General features: G+C 45.2%; 1 protein-coding gene across 1 annotated transcript in view; it reads right to left on the bottom strand.

Annotated features, from left to right (window-relative positions):
• The window catches only part of LOC120838375, a 205,381-nt gene that overhangs the window by 41,959 nt on the left and 144,046 nt on the right, over nt 1-19,376 (bottom strand). The window contains exons 2-6 of the mRNA XM_042286456.1: nt 10,645-10,910; nt 8,516-8,935; nt 5,331-5,455; nt 1,443-2,435; nt 42-154 (exon numbers count right to left, since the gene is read on the bottom strand). Coding sequence (XP_042142390.1) covers nt 42-154; nt 1,443-2,435; nt 5,331-5,455; nt 8,516-8,935; nt 10,645-10,910 — 1,917 coding nt within the window. The remainder of the gene's footprint in view (nt 1-41; nt 155-1,442; nt 2,436-5,330; nt 5,456-8,515; nt 8,936-10,644; nt 10,911-19,376) is intronic.

The raw sequence follows: 19,376 nt of genomic DNA, 5'->3' as shown, positions 1-19,376 counted from the left end.
GGGACATCGGAGGCTAGGGGTGTTTGCTAAACAATACATACCCCGTCCTTTAACTCGTTCGTGAGGGATTTCGCTTCGGAGGATGAGATGTTGTTGAGAGAATCTTTGAAAATTTCGTCTGGAAGCGTGAGCTCTCCTAGAACGGCGTTTGGCACTGCAAAGAAAATAAAAACACAAACCACAACGCATGTCAAAATCGCTAAAATGTCGTAATTACGCGATTCTAGCTCTCACCATAAAAATCCACAAGTTGCCGACGCATTAGAACCAGCTTTGAGAACGCTGCCTTTCGTGAAATTCTGACCGCAATAAAAATAAATTACAAAAAGAAAAAGTGATGCCGAAACACGTTTATGACAACCTGTTCGGCCTTTAAGGACATTTCCATTGTTATCCGCTACTTTTTTTTACTATATCCGCCATACATCATATCAGCTCGAGACTGGGGCAGGTTAACATCGATATGATAAACTTCCACCAGCTCGCCTGCACACAAACTGTATCTCATGTTTCGGCACGCGCGATTTAAAGGTAAAAGCTACGAACAAAATTTCCGTGAAAATCGTTTGATTCAGTACAGCGTCTGTAAGGACTAGCGATAACAAGCAAGCATAATGAAGCGCAGTTTGTTTTCCACTGTATTCTGCTGCTACGAGTACCATGTTCTAACTAAATCCTGTATGTCACAAAAAGTAATTGTCGACTCGTATAAGATCAGGAAACACCCTGCTCTGAAAACAGCATATTGACAACTAACCACCTAACAAGCAGAGTTAAGGTACGTTTATACTCCAACGTAACGTCGACGGGCGCGGCGTAGCGCAGCGCGCACAGATACTGATTGGTCGCAGATATCAAGTTTTTGGTTTCCGGCCAATGAAAGGCGCGCGTTCTGCGCTACGCTGCGTTCACTGCGCTCAACGTCGGAGTATAAACAGCCCTTTAGCTGCTCAAAACATTTAGTCAGCCTCTGACTCAAATACTGTTGCCCTCTTTTTCTGATGAAGGCATTATACATACAACTAATATTTTTTTATAGATAAACGGCGACCAGTATCGCTCTATTAGTTGATTCATGGGAAGCTATGGGTCGCTGCTTGATCAAATGCTGTTTATTTTCCCGCCATATTACTTAAGGAAAAGGAAAATGTGTGCGCGTCTACTTTCTTGCAAAGCACTTGGAGTAGTAGAGGGTCTCTATTAAAAATGAGTAACAGAGGCTGTATTTACTAGAACACGAAGACGTCGACAACCAATCACTGCGAACGACTGAGAGAGATCGCCTACAGGTGATATGCCCCGAGAGACTGAAAAAGAGAAGGAGACGAGAGCGCGAGGGACGACAGAACACTGAGCTCTGGTTGGAAGGATCATGGTTGGAGACTAGCCCGCAATGCTGACTCGCGGATGAATAAATGCGCAGACAAACTGCGGAATCTCACCTGAAACCGGCAAGAGACCAGAAGGCATCCGCCACTCGGGGCTGGTTGTCGGTGTCTCTGTTCCCATCATATTGGTCGTCGTATCGTCGTTCACGGTTGGTGTACCTGTCGTTTGCTCCGATGGCAGCGCAGACGACAAGGTGGTGGTAGCCGACGATTCTGTCGTTGTAGCCGACGACCCTGTTTCCGATACCGTGGTCGCAACCGATGGTTCCGTTGTTGTAGTGTACGTCTCTGTTGCATTAGGCGACGACGTTATTGTCGTATCGGGCAGGACCGTTGTGGCATCAAGCAAGACCGCCGCCACATTAGGTGACAATGTTGTTGGTTCGGGAGCGGTCGTCGCCGTATCAGACGACATTGTCGTCGTTTCAAACGCCACCGCCAACGTATCGGACGATGGTATCGTCGTAAGAGAAAAATCATCAGACGACTCCGTCGTTGTTGCAGACGACACACCCAGCAGAGTCGATACCGACGTCGATTCAGTCGTCGTAGTCGACACTGGGTCCATCTCGGCCAACTCCGACCTTGAAAGCATCTTGTCCGTTGTGGTTGCCGCACTTGTTGCCATTTGAACAGTTGTAGCGGCGGAGGAAGCGATAGTGGACTCTGTCGTTGTCGTGACTGGGGTGGAGGTGGTAGTGCTGGAAGGTGCTGCGGTGATGGAGGGCACTGTGGTGACAGGCACGGCGGTTGATGTCGTTGTAGATGTGGTAGTGGTGGCAGGTGTGGTCGGAGTCGTCGTCGAAGGGGTGGCGGTGGTGGTAGTGGGTGTTGTAGTGGTGGGACGGGGAGGGGGTCGTGTGGTCTGGGCTACCGGAGGAACGACCATGACAGGAGGTGACGGCGGAGGAGGTTTCCGAGGAGGGGCATTTGTTTCTTTTGGCTGGGGTGCGCCCTTGAGCGTCGAGGCGGACATGCTCGGAGAGCTGGGGTCCACGCGGACCACGGACTTTGGAGAGGACTTAGATTCACTCAGCAGGAACCCAGCTGCGGAGAACGGGAACGAACCAGACGGGTATTTGTCACTAGTGTGTCCGGTACCGCGGGACGCACTGAGTAAAAGTTTAGTGGATGCACCATGCCGGATTTGATCAGCTGTAAAAGGAGCAGTCGCCGCTCCTGAGGCGCCTTGATACTTCGCTCCGTCTTTTACACGCGGCAACTAACACGCATGGCGAAGCTCATTCTCTGAGAATAAAACGGTGCTTTAAAGGTCGTTCTGCTAAGCTACGATGTTGTTCTTCAAGCCTGCAACGTAATGCTATTAAATTTCGTAAAGAATGTCGCCAGCACATTGAAGGGCATTTATACTATAGGAACTTTGGCTGTTTCGAAATGCCAGCGTCACGCAGAAGGAGCTGTCGTAAACACTGGATGCCCAATTGCAGCGCATTGCAGCGAAACGGCATTTCATTACAGTGTACTGCTAGGTCCAAACTGGGATCACTGTGACACCCTCGCTTCTCGCTCGTTGCTCCCTTAAACGCATGTTACGTGGCGCCAGTAGTACGAAACGAGACACTGTTGGCGTGTCACAGCTCAGAAAGTCCGGCATAGCATCTTCAACCCGAACCATCATCAGTACGTATGCGACACATCAGTGTAAAGTTACGAGATTAACGGAATACGATAGCCTAACAAGCACGGCGCCCTTTGGTTCAGAAAGAGCCGTGCCTGTGATTGGTCAGTGCCCAGGCTCGTCGAACGATTGGGCGCTGCTGAATGTGGAATTAATAAACACGTTTACACTGACAAGCTTTGTTCCTAGTGAGAAAGAAAATAACACATACAAATACACACACACACAGACGCAGACACACGCGCGCGCGCACGCGCAAATACACACACACACACACACACACACACACACACACACACACACACACACACACACACACACACACACGAACGTTTAACTGAATTACGCAGTCGATAATGACTGTATTAAAGCTCACGCAAAGTTTTTGCCGGACACTCGTTCAGAGACTGGCAACGCACGAATGCACAGCTTCCGAGCGCGAAAACACTTATGTCGAATAACGGTCATTACAGGCGCCGTTAGGCTACCCGTGAACATGAAATAATGAGCGGGTGGGGACAGGTAATGCTCACACAAACGAGATACATTGCGCAAGAACAACGTGCGACAAAAAGAGCGGAAAACAATGAGAGGAAACAAGACATGACTAACTGAAACAGGACGGGGACTGTAAATTGCGTCGCAAACATGCCGGTGCATTGCTTAGGATTAGGGTTCTGTTGTTTGCGGTATGAACCGACAAACCCTGAAAGGTAATCTCCTAGCCGGTTGTATCAACATCGGGGGGCAAAAACAAACGACACGGATCGGAGCAGCTCTTGAGTAAAAAACATAAACTTCAAGAAAGGAAACAAAAAAATCCTTGTCTACAGTTTTCTTTTGTGTAAGTCTAGAACACAGCCAGCACTAAACTGTCCGCAAGAATAATACTGTTTTTTTTGTTTTTTTTTTCAGGAACCACGCTTTTTTGTCTTGTTCTCTTCTCTTATCGGTAGCCGGGACCTTTTCCAAGTGTTCAGGCCCTACACATGCTCCCTGGAGCTTGGGGAGTCCTGCGCAGGTGTCCTGTTTTCTTTAACATAAGTTCTGACAAATGCCGATTGTTTTTTTGTTTTTTTTTCAACACCAAAGTGGAATTAAACAGCGCAAAGGACGAGTGACTATACGAAGAAATACACAAACACAGAGCTGTGTCTGCGTATTTCCTCATCTGGTCCCTCCTCATTTGCGCTGTTTTTGATTCTCGAGTATGTCATACCAAGTAGCCCAAACCTCAACTTTACCAAAAATGGACGTTGCAAGATAACGGACGTTGCAAGATAACGAATTCATGGGGGAAAAATAACCCTCCAAAACAAAGAACCCTAGTTATGAGCCCAGTCCCACTATTGCGACAACCACTGATGTTCGTCCGGCGACGAACAACGACGGCGTTTTGCCAACCGGTGCGGTTGTAATTGGCACTGACCGCTCACATGTTTTTTTTTTGTTTTTTTTTTGTTATTTGATGATGAGAATAAAAACAATTAAGTACATGTCTGCAAACAGTGTTTGTCGGGCTGTTCGCACAGTAGAAGCAGGCCTTTAGCTAAAACTCACGAGCAAACTAAAGCTGAAAGCTTCTGTTCGGCTCAGACAAGTTTGATAAGTTTGATTATCTGTCAGTCTTCGAAGTAACGGTTTAGCTTCAAAACCCGGAGGCAACAGAAGATTGCAACTGACTTCACTTTGCTTTTTAAGTAGATGCTAAACGCTTACAACATCTTCCACTCGAATCGATTAAAAAAGAAATGCATAATGAGCCAAATAGAAGCTCTAACACACACACGCACACACACACACACACACACACACACACACACACACACACACACACACACACACACACACACACACACACACACACACACACACACACACGCACGCACGCACGCACGCACGCACGCACGCGCACGCACACGCACACACACACACACACACTCTCAAGAACCTGGCCCGTCATTCAGACTAAGAAGTGCCGTTCAGCACGAATGAAAACCTCGCACAATTTGAGAATTAAAGTTAAAAAAAGAGAAAGAAGTTGTACTTGGTAAAATTATTCTAACCCAACTGAAATCTGAAGAATATACTATTTTTGATAAAGGGCCTGAATTTGTTTTCAGTTAAGAAATAATTCGGACTTCGCGAAATTGAGATTTAAGTCGAAGTTACATATTGAGCCAGCTGAAAGACTTCCTGCGAGACAAACAGTGTTCTTGCCAGTTTGGTTCGAGCCCGCGAAATTCGAAACCTCGCCGAAGGAAGGCATCGGTGGATAGGCTGAGAAATGTTTGTGTACTCACTTGCTGCCAGTACACCCACTAGAAGAGCGATGCCTAGGATCACCAGGAGCAGGCAGCAGAAAAACATTCGCTTCCAACCGGAGCACACTTTTCTCTTCTCTTTCGTTAAATACAGTTTTTCGCCTCTGCAACGAGAACGGATCCAGACACAGCACTGATTAAAAGGAATTAGAACAGGAACTGCGCCGCATATAAAGGACATCCGTTTCAAACGTAGACAGCAGCAGGAACGTTCTAAAATGGGTTCGAGCGTTTCGCTGAAGAACTGCGGAGATAAGTGAAACAACGTGACGCAAAGGGATCGATTCAAATCTTTAGTCCAGCTGCGTTTAATATAGATACAGCCATATCCGCTCAGTGTTTCATATTATGATAAACCACATTTCACATTGAAAAGGTTTAGCAGATCGTTTTTTTTTTTTTCTAGAACAACATTGGTATTTGGAGCTGCCAGCGCCACTTTGAAGGTCGCCATGAAGCGCGGAGACGGGTTGGTCCCGAGACTTGGGAAACGACTCACCAAAACTCCCCGTCAAACACTGCGTCGAACCAGTGTTCCCTTTTCGTTTTTACCGGCCCGAGTACTTTTATTTTTATTTTTGTTTTTGTTTCTCGGACTACTCGATGCCAGATCACGCTCATGGCATGCTAGGACCCAACATATAAAGTGTTGTCCATTGAAAACAAGACTTCCTCAGGCGGCTTACGAGTCCTTTACGCACGGGTCAACCGCCAACTCCAAGTCAGAACGTTCGACAACGTTGCAACAATTGCCAGTAAAGTTTGCATAAGTATTACACGAGGTCACTCTGTGCGGCCTTCGAAACGGGTGGCGATTCGTAAGACTGCAGCTGGGCTGGGCAGCGGAGTGGAGCCTTCTCTGTCAAGGCCGCTCCCGTCATCCGCCGTCCCCGTCACACAAAACCGCAACTTATCTTTTGTCGTTGGCGTGAGGTAACGTCCAAGCACCCACTGTATTTAAGCTGTCACTGCTTACGTCAGCCCTACTTTTAGCAAACTACTTTTCTTTTTTATTATTAATATTTCTTCTCCCGCAGAGCTGTACTTTTCTACATTCGTCTCGAAAAGGAAACGACGTTTACTATGAAATCCCCAAAGAGAGTGACTTTATTTTCTAGAAATGTCCGCTGTCACAAAGAGGCCTCCGGAAAGTTTATTCTTCGAGTTGTTTATAACGACTCTGACTACCACCATTGTGGCTCGTTCAACCCTTGTTTGTTTTCATCGTGCGAGCCTGACCAGTGCAAGTGCCAATGCTCTCGCAGCCCACGCTGGAGCTCAAAGCTCTTCCTGTCTCCAGCGAAAACGTCCAAAAGGGGCATAAAAACCTTGTCGAGTATATTCTTGAATGTATTCAAACAAACGCTAATCCAGTTCAGACAACTATTTCTAAGAGGAAAAAAAAAGAAAAGGAACCAGCGTCAGGGCTCTTTTAACCCTGGGGCTAGGTTGGCGGTTTTGGGGACCACTATAAAAGAGGTCAAATTGGTTAATTACTCAGCGTAATTAACTAAACTGTTCTGATTACTCTGTTTAAGTTCTTACATATCAACGTATAACGTTGCTGGCCAATGGATGCTCGATCTCAATAGGGCCATCCTTGGCGTGAAAGTTTTATTAAAAAAAATCGTAGTGGGCGCTGCGGGGCGGGAAATGTCCTCCTACACGGCTTCAAACCAAAGCTAACCGGCGAAGCGCGCCCGGGTGAAGTTCATCCCTCCGTCTTCAGCCGGTTCTGCGCCGCAGGTGGCGCCAGCAGTGCGACGTAGGTGCAGAACCGAGAGATCGACGCCACCAGAGCCCTGCGGTTAGTTTCGGTTTGAAGCGCAGTACGATGATGTGAGTTCTCGCCCCGTAACGCTCTCTACGAACGTTGCAATAAAAAAAACAAAAAAACACGGATAAAACTGCAATGAGGTCGAACGGCTATCCCCAAGCTACATTGTGCTAAAAGAAAGGAAGGTATGTAAAACTGTTTTCTTGAGGCACCCCATGGCAACCCAACGTAGCCCCAACGCAGAAAAATACCCTCACGTAAGTTTTCCCTTCAAAATGTTTAATCACTAAAACAAAAAAAAGAAAAACACCTTGCATATAGTGCTACGTTCTAGTAAACTTTGCACACAATTAAACTGAGTTTAGTGCGGACATTAGATTTCTTTTCATTCATATTTCTGACGTACTGGTAATATAACAAAATTGAATTTCGATAAACGCTGGACTGCGGAGAATTTGTAATTTAACAGAAGTGAAATACGATGAACGCGAAATTAGCGATAAAAATAAGCTACAAAAACAAAAGGAATAACGCTGTCCGAAGTGCGCAAAAAATAAACTACAGGAAGACGTACACCTAGATATACCCCATTCTTATTGTTCTCGCGGGAATTATCCGCGCTAGCCGTAAAAAAAAAAAAAAAAAAAAAAAAAAAAAAAAAAAAAGGAAAAAGCGGAGTGGTTTGTTGACCGTCGACCAGACGTATCGAATGTCTCGTCTCCTGACGCATTACGCGCACAGTTACAGAGAAAAGAGACGGCCGTGGGACAAACCCGGCAACGAATAAAACAGTTCAGTACAGACGGCTTGGCCAGCGCATCGAGATGCATTAGTTGCGAAGACAGACAGGAAGTCGGAGCTTTCAGGAAACCCATTGTGGTTACGACGAACGAGAGAAAAAGAAAAACGAAGAAGACTCCTTCAAATTTAATCACCATTCGTGTATCCTTTTAGTGCGTGTGTTATTAACGTTTCTAACGTTGTCAACTTCCTCGCTTTTTGCGTCGCTTCGTTTCCGACAGTCCAGGATCCATCAGTCGTGAGACACTTATACGGTTATACTCCAGTGTGCAACGCTGTCAAAGCTGTTGGCTAGAGCCTCTGCCTTAAATTAGCGTTTCACATGTCGACCCCAACGGTGGTGCACTTTTGATATGCTGTCTGATCAGCACCATCAGCCCGTAGCGTCGGCTGCGTCAGAACTGCAACGAACTCTGACGGCGTTTTACGCTCGACGAGATACGACTGCGGGGCAGCGAAGCGACGCAACGATTGGTCGCCGTGGTAACTCGCCGCCGTGTCTCGACGTAAACCACCTACTGTGTGAATGGGGCCTTTACTACAGCATAGCTTAGAAAATTGGGCTACCGACAGAGCGGCAGCTTACCGGAGGAACTTTTTGTGCGTGTTGACGGGAATGAAGTACTCCTCGAACATCTTGGTTCCGTTGTCGGCGCTGCAGCTCGTCAAGGGACTAGAAACGGGAACGGCCTGAGGGTGAGCTCCTCCGCTGCCGGCGCCGCCGTTGGCCACGCACATGAGCGCCTCCTGGGCTTTGGTGGAGTCCGCGAAGACGTCCAGGGCCACCATGTCGGCCTTGTCGCCGCGATGCAAGGACTTTCGAAGCCTCGCCGTGTCGTAGTTGATCACCGCGTCGTCGGGGATCTGGATCTGGTGGTGATGGTTGCTGTGGTTGTGGTGATGGTTGAGGATCTTGCCGTTGTGCGCCTGGTTCACGGCGTTCTTCTCCTCCTCCAGACTCTTCTGGGCGTTGTGCGCGGGGGCCTTCCGCGTGGCCGGCGTCGACCTGCGAATTACGTCGGAGAGACGGAAAGATGCTGAATTTACGCGATTTCTCTCACCGCCACCACACGTCATAAAAAAAAGGCCGCACTTGACACCCTCATGCACTACTACACCAGGAGACGTTAGCCCATCGTTTCATTTGGATTTCGCTGATAGCCCTAACCCCCCTGACCCCCCCTGACCCTATACAAGGCTCTCCCTCTTACCTCAAGGGTACACATTTAAAGCGGGTGAACCCTTTCAAGATACAAGACATTCTTCCTTCTCTCTTACTGCCAGCACCTAAAGCACACTAACAAGGCGACACGAGGTTATGGCCAGGATTAGCGTGAAGAGCATCATGGTCATCCGGAAAGGGCTCCTCATGCAAGATTCTACTCAGGCAACTCTATGAGGAGATGGTTCAGAAAATTATATAAGCCAAATAGGAAAATCATTATTTTTATGCGGAGAGCCGCTGAAGGAAAGGAGGAAATGAGTGCGTCCAGTGACGCCAGAGTGACAAGCTCTGATCGAAAGGATAATGGCTGGACGCATAGGCTATGCTGTCTCCGTCCAAACTTTGTCTCCACCGTGCACCGCCTCCGTCCAAACAGAGCGAACAAAAGCTTTATCTACTCCTCGAGCAGGGTCTGGCGTTCGTCGTTCGAACGCAAGACCCTGCGTTTTCTCCTCCTCCTCTCCTTTCTTTTCTCTCCGTATAAACATTATTGCAACAAATGAGTACTGATGACAAAGAACAATCAACCTAAGTATTGCAGAAGTTTCACTATCGAATAGCGCATATCTATCACCACGTCTCAATAGACTTTCTGTCATCGTATTTCTCTAGAATTTCTTTAGACTAGAATTGATAGAATAATAAGATGCTGTGCGGAGGAGCGACATCACACCCAGTTGGAGCCTCCTCGAGGAGGCTGGTTTTTTCAACTATGTCATGTAATTATCGCCTCTTGCAATGATTTATAGTTAATGCTGCAGTTCACCAACCCTTATTATAAAACATATTTCGTATAATTTATGTGCGCGGAAAGTAACATTCTTGTAATCGATTTATCCTCTGGGGTGGTCCTCGTCAATGGATCGCCTTTCAAGTGTAGGCATCGTATACACAGCTGTGGAGCAGTCAACACAACTAAATTACTACTGTTATAAGTGCTCATTGACGTGTGTATTTGTGTGTCTCCGTATGTGCACACGGCAAGCGGCGAGTACCCATGGGTGTATCGTGAAAAACTTAAAATGAATATTCCGATTTTTTTCCCGCTAAAACCTGACTTATTGTTGTTAGAAAGGGGACAGAAGCGTAACCAAAATCTCTATATGTTTTGTATACAATTTCTATACAACTTCTGTTCAATCTCTATACACCAAGTTCTATAAAAAGTTCACAGAAAAAAAAAACTGCCAAAAAGCTATAAACAGTGGGTAGAAAAGTGGATATATTTTTTTTGAATACATATAGCCTTTGTAAACTATTTTCCATGCAAATTCTGTAAACTGTGGACAAATATTTTTCTAAGCCGTCGTTGTTGATGCTAAACTTTGATGACCAGTAGTCCAAAGAGACTTCTCTTATTTCTTTCGACTAGTGGATTAATGTTTGTCAATATACGATATACGATGAACAAAATAAAACACCATACAACACCTAAAACCAATTAAATTAATGTCCAAGTGAATAGCACAATGGAAAATCTCCCAAATTACCTGTGGTTCTGATTGCGGGCGTCATCGTGGTTCCTGTCCAGGACAGGGGGCTTCTGGTCGTTGCAGTTCTGTAAATGGCGTTGCTCCGGTTTGGCATCCGTCTGATCCCGGTTGGCGACGTAGGCGAGGTTCACGACGCCCGCTAGGGCCTCGTGAGAGGGCGGAGGGGCTCCAACGGCCGTGTTGTCCGTTAGGGACTCCATGGTCTCGTCCTCGGTGGCAGCGGATAGGTCGTTGGTCAGCTGGAGGTCGCCATTGTGCATGTCCTGCAGACGGTACAAGAGGGCAGACGCAGAGGTTAGCGATATAAGGACGACAAAAAAGGCAGGCCAACTACACCGTTCACCGCCAGTTCTAACGTGTCCAGGTGGACACGTTTTCGACAAAAGTCAGACAAGCCTGCTCTATGTCTTCTGCGTGCTACTATGTCTACAGGGTAAGAATGTCTGCTGGATGTCGCCATTGCAGGCAGGACAGGAGGACGTACGGATAGGTTAGCAATGCGAGGACAGGTCAACAGCAGGCCAACGAACACCGTCGGTTAACCGATTTTAGATCACCGTCAGGTCTAGAGTGTATAGGTGAACATGCTGTCAAAAGAAAAGCTCTGCAAGTCTGTCGCAATTACGTCTGTTAAGTGCAAATGTCTGCCGGAGGTCGTCATTGTGCATTCCCTGCAGATAGGACAAGAGCACGGACTCAGATGATAGCGATGCGAAGCCCCGAAGAAGGTAGGCCAACCGAATACGCTAAACAAAGAATATCGCCGCTCCATATCCAGATTTCCTTGCGGGCGGCGTCAATTTGGGTTTAGTGTAGAGAAACCGCAATGGGGCGATTGTTACGATTCTACAATGCGACTTCTTGAGCTTTAGATATGGTGTCAGAAAGCTCAGGCAATAGAAAGTTTTAGTAAATCGTTCCGATACGTTTGATAGCGGCACCCGATAACGATACGATGCATGCGCAACGGCGCCGGTGGAGTATCGGGTGTCGTTATCGGAGTCATCGTAACGATCTACTAAAACTCCCTAATCGTGTTTTTGCTCTGTCGCGGACTGTTTCAAGATTTATGGAGGAAAGAAAACCATTCCCTACCATTTTAGCTAAATTTTGAGGCAACTGGCAACAATGATTTTAAGCACCAAGATGGCTGAAATGTCGTTACTCCGAAGCGTGGCCTATTTAGCAGCTTTAGGTTGACCGATTAGATATCGCTGTCACTTCTATAGCGTGTCCAGGAGGACACGTTGTCAGGAACCAAAAAGTTTCGAAAGGTATCTCCTGGCGTGTATCTTCCACTGTCTCACGTTGGACTTCATCGACTTCGTAATGGCCTATGAAACAATCACTGTTCCTTGACGCGTCGACGTAGTCCAGCAACTCAAAAATTACATTGGTTCTACAGATGTCTTGAGCAAAAGGTCAGCTTATGAAATGAACATTTTCTGTGCGTGCGTGCGTGCGTGTGTACGTGCATGGGCAAATGAGTGTGCGTTTAACTGCAAACCTATTTACCTTTGGAGGTTGTACAAAGATGCAAGATAGCTTATTGAACTTCGTTGCTTCTTGTTGAACTTTGCAACTTCCCAACTTCTGAGTTGGGATATTTCCGTCTCCATACTTTCCCGTAAAGCACCATGCTCGATGCCACGACGCAGACTTTTTTTTTTTTTTCTTCTTAAGCCTAAAAATATTGTTTAGCTTTGTCTTTAGTGAGCTCTCTCTATTGATTACACCGACTGGCTCCCCGAAGGGCTTTGCAAGAAAGTAGGCACTCCGGATATCTTAATGTGCAAGATAGTTGGTACAGGCAAAATATATCTGTGCACATCAACAGCGTGCTAATAATACGGAATATGCTCCGGATGATGCTCGCTCGCAAAACAAAAGCTCCGTCGAAAGTGTTCTTTGGCGAGAACGCGTGCCCCAGAATTTCCCGCCAAAACATAAAAATAAGAAGAAATGCTACGACGACGACGACCTCGTTTCGATTGTTTCGTTTCCATTTCACAAACGCCTCGAAACAAAGTCAAATAGACGAGTGTGTTGTACACAGAGAGCGGAATCAAAAGCGAAAAAAAAAGAACAAAGCGAAATCCGTCCGCCTTTACAGTTCCTGCTCAAACAGTTTGCCGTCAAAACACACCGTGCTGAAACGCCAGACTTCTTTCGAAGAGAGACCGAGATGGAACAGGGTAGCAACCACACTCCGTTCGAAGAGTTGCAGACAGGTGTGGCGAAGTTGCGTGATCTGCGAAGAGACGTCGCTACACCTGTTTGTGCTCTCTTATTTTTTTTCGGTCAGATGAGTAAACTTTCTTTTATCAAACCTGTACAACATAATGTGGAAAAAAAAATCCAGGAAATGGAAGGTCATCGACACCCTGCCAGAGGCTGATGAACGCTCTGCTAGCTCACGACGTTACCTCACTTTGACGTACCGGTGATTCTAGGGTTCGCAAGTGGCTGCACGAGTTATTAATGTAGAATACGGTATATGGGAATCTATAGGCAAAAGTGTCGCACATGACCTATTAAATCCGTCAAATATGGCGTCGCCCGTCAAGTTAGCCCAACTTAGGTCGCCAACATTTCTCCTCCAACTCCAAATATTCGAACAGCGTTCGGTTCCGATGAGTCATGCGGCGTGGCTGACTCGGCCGACGATCGTGCCGAGAACGCGTGAGCACGCCAAGGACGACCGCGTCACCTGCCGCCGCCGTCGAGATCACGTGACCTCGGATCGTCCTTGCAAGGTCGCTCAGCTAAGGGGTTTCCCGGCGACTTGACGGCATGCAACGACCTCCACAAACGCGCCCTGTTCATTGTATTTGTTTTCGTCTGGTTATTTCCCAATGTGCTCGATCATTTTCGTTTGTTCCAACTTCCGAGCACGATGCCCATGGGCTGCCGAAAGGGGCATTGTATTTTTCTTCCCCTGTTATCTCTTGGGTCACCGGAGGCTACATCCCACGAATTTGGCGGCGATTTTGCGACCCGTCGCCATTTTTGTGACCTGTCTGACTTAGTGCCTAGCAAAGAAACAACCAACACTGCTCGCCGACATAACGAAAACACCTGAGCATGTTCTTTTGTCGTATAGGATGGCACGCTCAAGCGTAGTGACCTGTACCCCGTTCACATCTGAACTGACCCTGCGCTGGAAGCTGTGTGCTCGCCGTCCAACGAGCATGTATCTTCCACCGCTTTGTCAGCTTAGGTGCGAACGGACTATAGTCTCGACAAAGAAACGAAAACCGTTTTGTTTCGTTTTTCCGCCGAAAACAAAATCGTCCCCATGGCGACCCGGGTAATTTTGCGCAATACTGCATGCCCACTAACATGTTGTTTGGTAAACAACTAATGGCTCTCAAGTCAAACAACAACAACAACAAAAAAAAAAAGGAACATAAAATTTAGGTAAACAAGATGCGCTTGCCACGTCGGCAAGCAATGTTCGTTGTTTGTCGCTCTGATGGGGCTCTTCTCATGGCTGATGTAGCCCATGGCGTCGATGGCCTGCAATAAACGTCTCTGGCCTTTTTTCTTTTTTTCCTCTCTGCCCACTTTTGCGACATCCAAAGTTGTGCGTCGTATAAACAGAATACATCCCAAATGTGCTGCCATTTTTACAAATTCCAGATTCGCGTGCCCTAAAACGCTTACGAAAGTGCCGTCGAGATAACCCTGGTCTACGTTAGATTCTCTATGGTTACATAGGGCCTCGATGAGGGTTATGAGTAGGTTGTATTTGTGAACTTAATAATAAAAATGATTGACCAGGCACCCCGTGATTTCGGTCAATCTTGTTTCTTGGTGAACGCTTGTGTAGACGCAGGTGTTCCAAACTTTATGTGAGCTTTAAAGAAGCTCTTTTAAACCAGCGTGTAATTCGGAGCAATGCGCCATTGAGTCTAATTATCCTTTCTTTTTTTTTTGTCTCATGTGCATATTTTCGCGCGTAGTAGCCACCAACAAAAAAACACTGTTTCCTACATCACAGTTATACTGAGAGCTGTTACACCGTAGTTTCAACCCGACTTTTAATTGGTCCTTGTTCCACAAACGGAACAAGCACGAAGTGGCACACATACGACAGACCTGGAGCCCGTCCTCTCGTATGTGTGCACCTTCGTCCTTGTTCAGTTTCTGCTATTTTATTATTGTAATGTACTTTCAAACTAAAAAAAAAAAAAAGTTCTACGTGTCAAAAAAAAAAAGAGAAGAAAAGTAAGGTGCTGTTTTTATGTATGTTGTAAGAACAAACACAGGTACACAGATTTTAGAAATTCTTTAAGGAATCGGTATAGAAATATTACTTGACAGACGCAATATAGTTACAACATCCTTAAACCCTAAACTACGGTGTAACAGCTCTCAGTTATACTGAGAGCTGTTACACCGTAGTTTCAACCCGACTTTTAATTGGTCCTTGTTCCACAAACGGAACAAGCACGAAGTGGCACACATACGACAGACCTGGAGCCCGGCCTCTCGTATGTGTGCACCTTCGTCCTTGTTCAGTTTCTGCTATTTTATTATTGTAATGTACTTTCAAACTAAAAAAAAAGTTCTACGTGTCAAAAAAAAAAGAGAAGAAAAGTAAGGTGCTGTTTTTATGTATGTTGTAAGAACAAACACAGGTACACAGATTTTAGAAATTCTTTAAGGAATCGGTATAGAAATATTACTTGACAGACGCAATATAGTTACAACATCCTTAAACCCTAAACTACGGTGTAACAGCTCTCAGTTATACTGAGAGCTGTTACACCGTAGTTTCAACCCGACTTTTAATTGGTCCTTGTTCCACAAACGGAACAAGCACGAAGTGGCACACATACGACAGACCTGGAGCCCGGCCTCTCGTATGTGTGCACCTTCGTCCTTGTTCAGTTTCTGCTATTTTATTATTGTAATGTACTTTCAAACTAAAAAAAAAAAAAAGTTCTACGTGTCGAAAAAAAAAGAGAAGAAAAGTAAGGTGCTGTTTTTATGTATGTTGTAAGAACAAACACAGGTACACAGATTTTAGAAATTCTTTAAGGAATCGGTATAGAAATATTACTTGACAGACGCAATATAGTTACAACATCCTTAAACCCTAAACTACGGTGTAACAGCTCTCAGTTATACTGAGAGCTGTTACACCGTAGTTTCAACCCGACTTTTAATTGGTCCTTGTTCCACAAACGGAACAAGCACGAAGTGGCACACATACGACAGACCTGGAGCCCGGCCTCTCGTATGTGTGCACCTTCGTCCTTGTTCAGTTTCTGCTATTTTATTATTGTAATGTACTTTCAAACTAAAAAAAAAAAAAGTTCTACGTGTCGAAAAAAAAAAGAGAAGAAAAGTAAGGTGCTGTTTTTATGTATGTTGTAAGAACAAACACAGGTACACAGATTTTAGAAATTCTTTAAGGAATCGGTATAGAAATATTACTTGACAGACGCAATATAGTTACAACATCCTTAAACCCTAAGCTTTTTTTTTCATCGTTGCAGCCTGCAACAAGCCCCTGACATAAAAACAACTGTAAATAACTTGTGCCAAGCTCCCCTAGTCTGCACACTAAACACGGCCATGAGTAAAAAACTAGTGTTCGTTTCGCAAGAGATCAATGTCAGTGACTGGAGAACCTGAACGGTATACTTGTATCCTCAAGTACTCGAAACGGCGTCGACTTAACGAATAAAATAAATACATACAAGACAAAGTCCCAGCAATTCACTTGACAGTTCTGAGGTAATCCACAAAAAAAAAAAAAAAAGCCTCTTCCGAAATCGTTTATTACCATTGTTTGTTTTTCGTAAATTCCTTAACCTTACCCACGCAGGCTTTTAAGGCTTCGCTGTCGGAACCTTTTTTGATGGATCGGCAAGGCCTCCTTGCTTTCAATCTGGGTTAATCATTTACCATATATATCACATTTCAATATTTATTAAACTCCACAGATTTATCCTCCAGAGCACGGGATGCTTTGAAGACGACCTTCAGGGTTGTGTTCAAAGCATCCTAAAGCTTGCCCCGAACCTTGACCATACAGGTGTCTAAAAGACGCTCTCGAAACATGTCTAGCTGCACGCCGTCTATGTTGCGGTCGAGTATCCACAGCCACCGTCTTCACTAAACATGATCACAACCATCGCAATTTGTAAAGCCGTTTGTCATCGATTCTGCACAAGCAAGGCACACTCCCCTAGTTAAAGCAAAAAAAAAAAATCGTTAAAAAGGGCACCTGGTAAACGATGTCCCCATGTCGTCACGACGCCCTTCTTGGAACCACAACCACGGTCTCAGGCAAACACACACGCGGAGGATATTTGACCGAGTCTCGAGTGTCGTCTCTGCAATGCCGCGGCGCACACACACGAGAGGAGCGAAACGATGACGAACTAGAGTCTAGAGACGAGAGGTAGGGTGATGGCATCCGTCCAAGGTGTCATCACCAGTCGGCCTAGCGGCAGACAGACGAGCGAGCCACTTGGGTGAGACAAAACGGATGCCCCGTTTGTCTTTTCGCTCCTTCTCCCTACCTGTGTCTTCGCCTCTCTTTCAAACAGTTTTTGCTTTCATTTTTTTTTCTCGTTTGTTGTTATACGCACCTGTACTTACATCCGTTCCGCGTGTCCCTCGTGTGCGCGTCTTTTTTTTTTTTTTGTCAACCTGCCGACCAGGATAGCCCCTCTTGTCGAGATGAAGTGTCTTCACCACTTCCCGTCTCCAGAGTCCATACAAATGCAAACGATGGGCCATGATTGGTCGAAGGGCTCTCGAGAGAATGACGCAATGCTCGGTGAGTTTCAAATTATACGAGGTGTAATGAATGGTCAAGCCGCTTTTAGACTGCCCCTACACACGACAACGTTGGTACTTGACGACGTCCTTGTGGACGAAGCTCTTGAGTGTTCGCCTAAACGTCAGTCACTCGGACAGTCCTAAGTAGCTTCAGAGACACCATAAAAACACTAAAAAAGTGTGAACTAGCCTTACGGGTTTCTCAATTTCAAAAGAGATAAGCAACAGCTGACGTCCGTCAATATTTCATTGTTTGGAAATGGGTTCTCCCGCGTATGACATTCATGGTACCTAGTACCACTAGGACTTTTAAATGTACAATTTCCGCAGAAGTATGTGAATAGCGGTGTGGCACTTGCATGTGACATATACTAAACTATATGCTTACAACCCTCTCTGACGTCACAACTTACGCGGTGGCGCTAGCTATGAAATGACGCACGCGCCGATGCTTCGATTTAAAAAAAAAACATGTTTCTGCGCGTGCGTACCTGGACCACAGTTACTGCGGGTAATGGGGCTTGTTTGGAAACAATAGATTGGTCGATATATAGCCCGTGTTTACCTGGTGAATCGCCAGTGACACCTATTAGCTGCATTATGTCTGTGAATAGGATGCTGTAAAAGAATTCGGTTGGATCCGTATGGTTAACTACACCTGCACTGGTCTCCCTGACCAAGATCGGAATGATGTTTCAAACGAAGGGCACCTAATAGGCATGCCGCTCTCAAAGAGAGATATGGTACATTCAGACATATAAGCAGATACTTGCGAAAATGCACGGGCTGCACCGACAGGGGGGATTGTTCGTGTCTTTTTCTCGTGGCTCGACGCAATCCACGGTTTTAAGCTTAACGTCAAAGGCAGACATATATATTATCGATGAGAAGCCGAGAACAACGGGAACGTTTCAAACTGACTACTCGTACAGTTGTAACTTGCATTTTCGATTTTGAAAAAAAATTGGCACTCGAAGTACGAATCATGTCTTATTGAGTACAGTTTCGTTTTTCGACTTTGGCTATTATATATATATATATATATATATATATATATATATATATATATATATGGGTGGTTTCATCTCAAATCGTGCAGGCAAAAAAGGTCGAATTTTTAATTTCGATGAAAAAAATATATGTTATGGCGCCGTTTCTAAAACCGCAGTCGCCACAAATCGCAAGCTCGTCGGATTTTTTGTTCTCGACTTATGAATTTTTAAAGAGGCCGCGGCGATAAGCAGTGTTTTTCACACCCGTCGTGGGTCGGATGTTTCGCTTGATCTCCCGCCATGGAGTTTCAGTCCACATTATATTAACTTTTTTCAAGTACTCTGTGTACACATTTAAAAGGCTCCAATACCATGAAATAATTTTAGGCGTTTTGGTTTTTTTCTGTAAAAATGTCAAAAACGCCTCCTCGGTCAATTGTTGACGAATTTGACAATTAATTACTGGCGATCTACTTGGGTTACACCAATATTTTTTGTACACGGAGAGCCCAAAACACGCTCTTTATATTTATTATAAAATGACTTGGCTGTATAAAATATATTTTGCGTTACATTTACGTTAATATTATGCAAAAACCAAAAAGTGCCATTTTTGAAATTGATTTTCTCAAAAAACCCATTTTTTATTTTTTAAATTTTTTGTTCAAATGTAGATAAGATAGTTGTCTACACGAAAATAAAGCCTAGAAAGTGTATATTTTGTTTGTATGTTTTATATTTAGGCCTCAATATCGGAAAAACGACGTCTTTGTTTTGCAAGACCTAAGTCAGACATAGCGACCCATGCGTCTCTATGAATTGTGAAAAAGTTTTCTTGAATTTTCTTCTGCATTTTGTAATCAATTATAAACGGATTTTATGGTATTGAATATTTATGTATGTTTTGATAAGAGCGGGAACCAGAAGATACATATC

The sequence above is a fragment of the Ixodes scapularis genome, unplaced genomic scaffold, assembly GCF_016920785.2.
Source record: "Ixodes scapularis isolate PalLabHiFi unplaced genomic scaffold, ASM1692078v2 PGA_scaffold7__128_contigs__length_106722199, whole genome shotgun sequence".
NCBI lineage: Eukaryota > Metazoa > Arthropoda > Arachnida > Ixodida > Ixodidae > Ixodes > Ixodes scapularis.
This window is presented reverse-complemented; position numbering and strand designations above follow the sequence as displayed.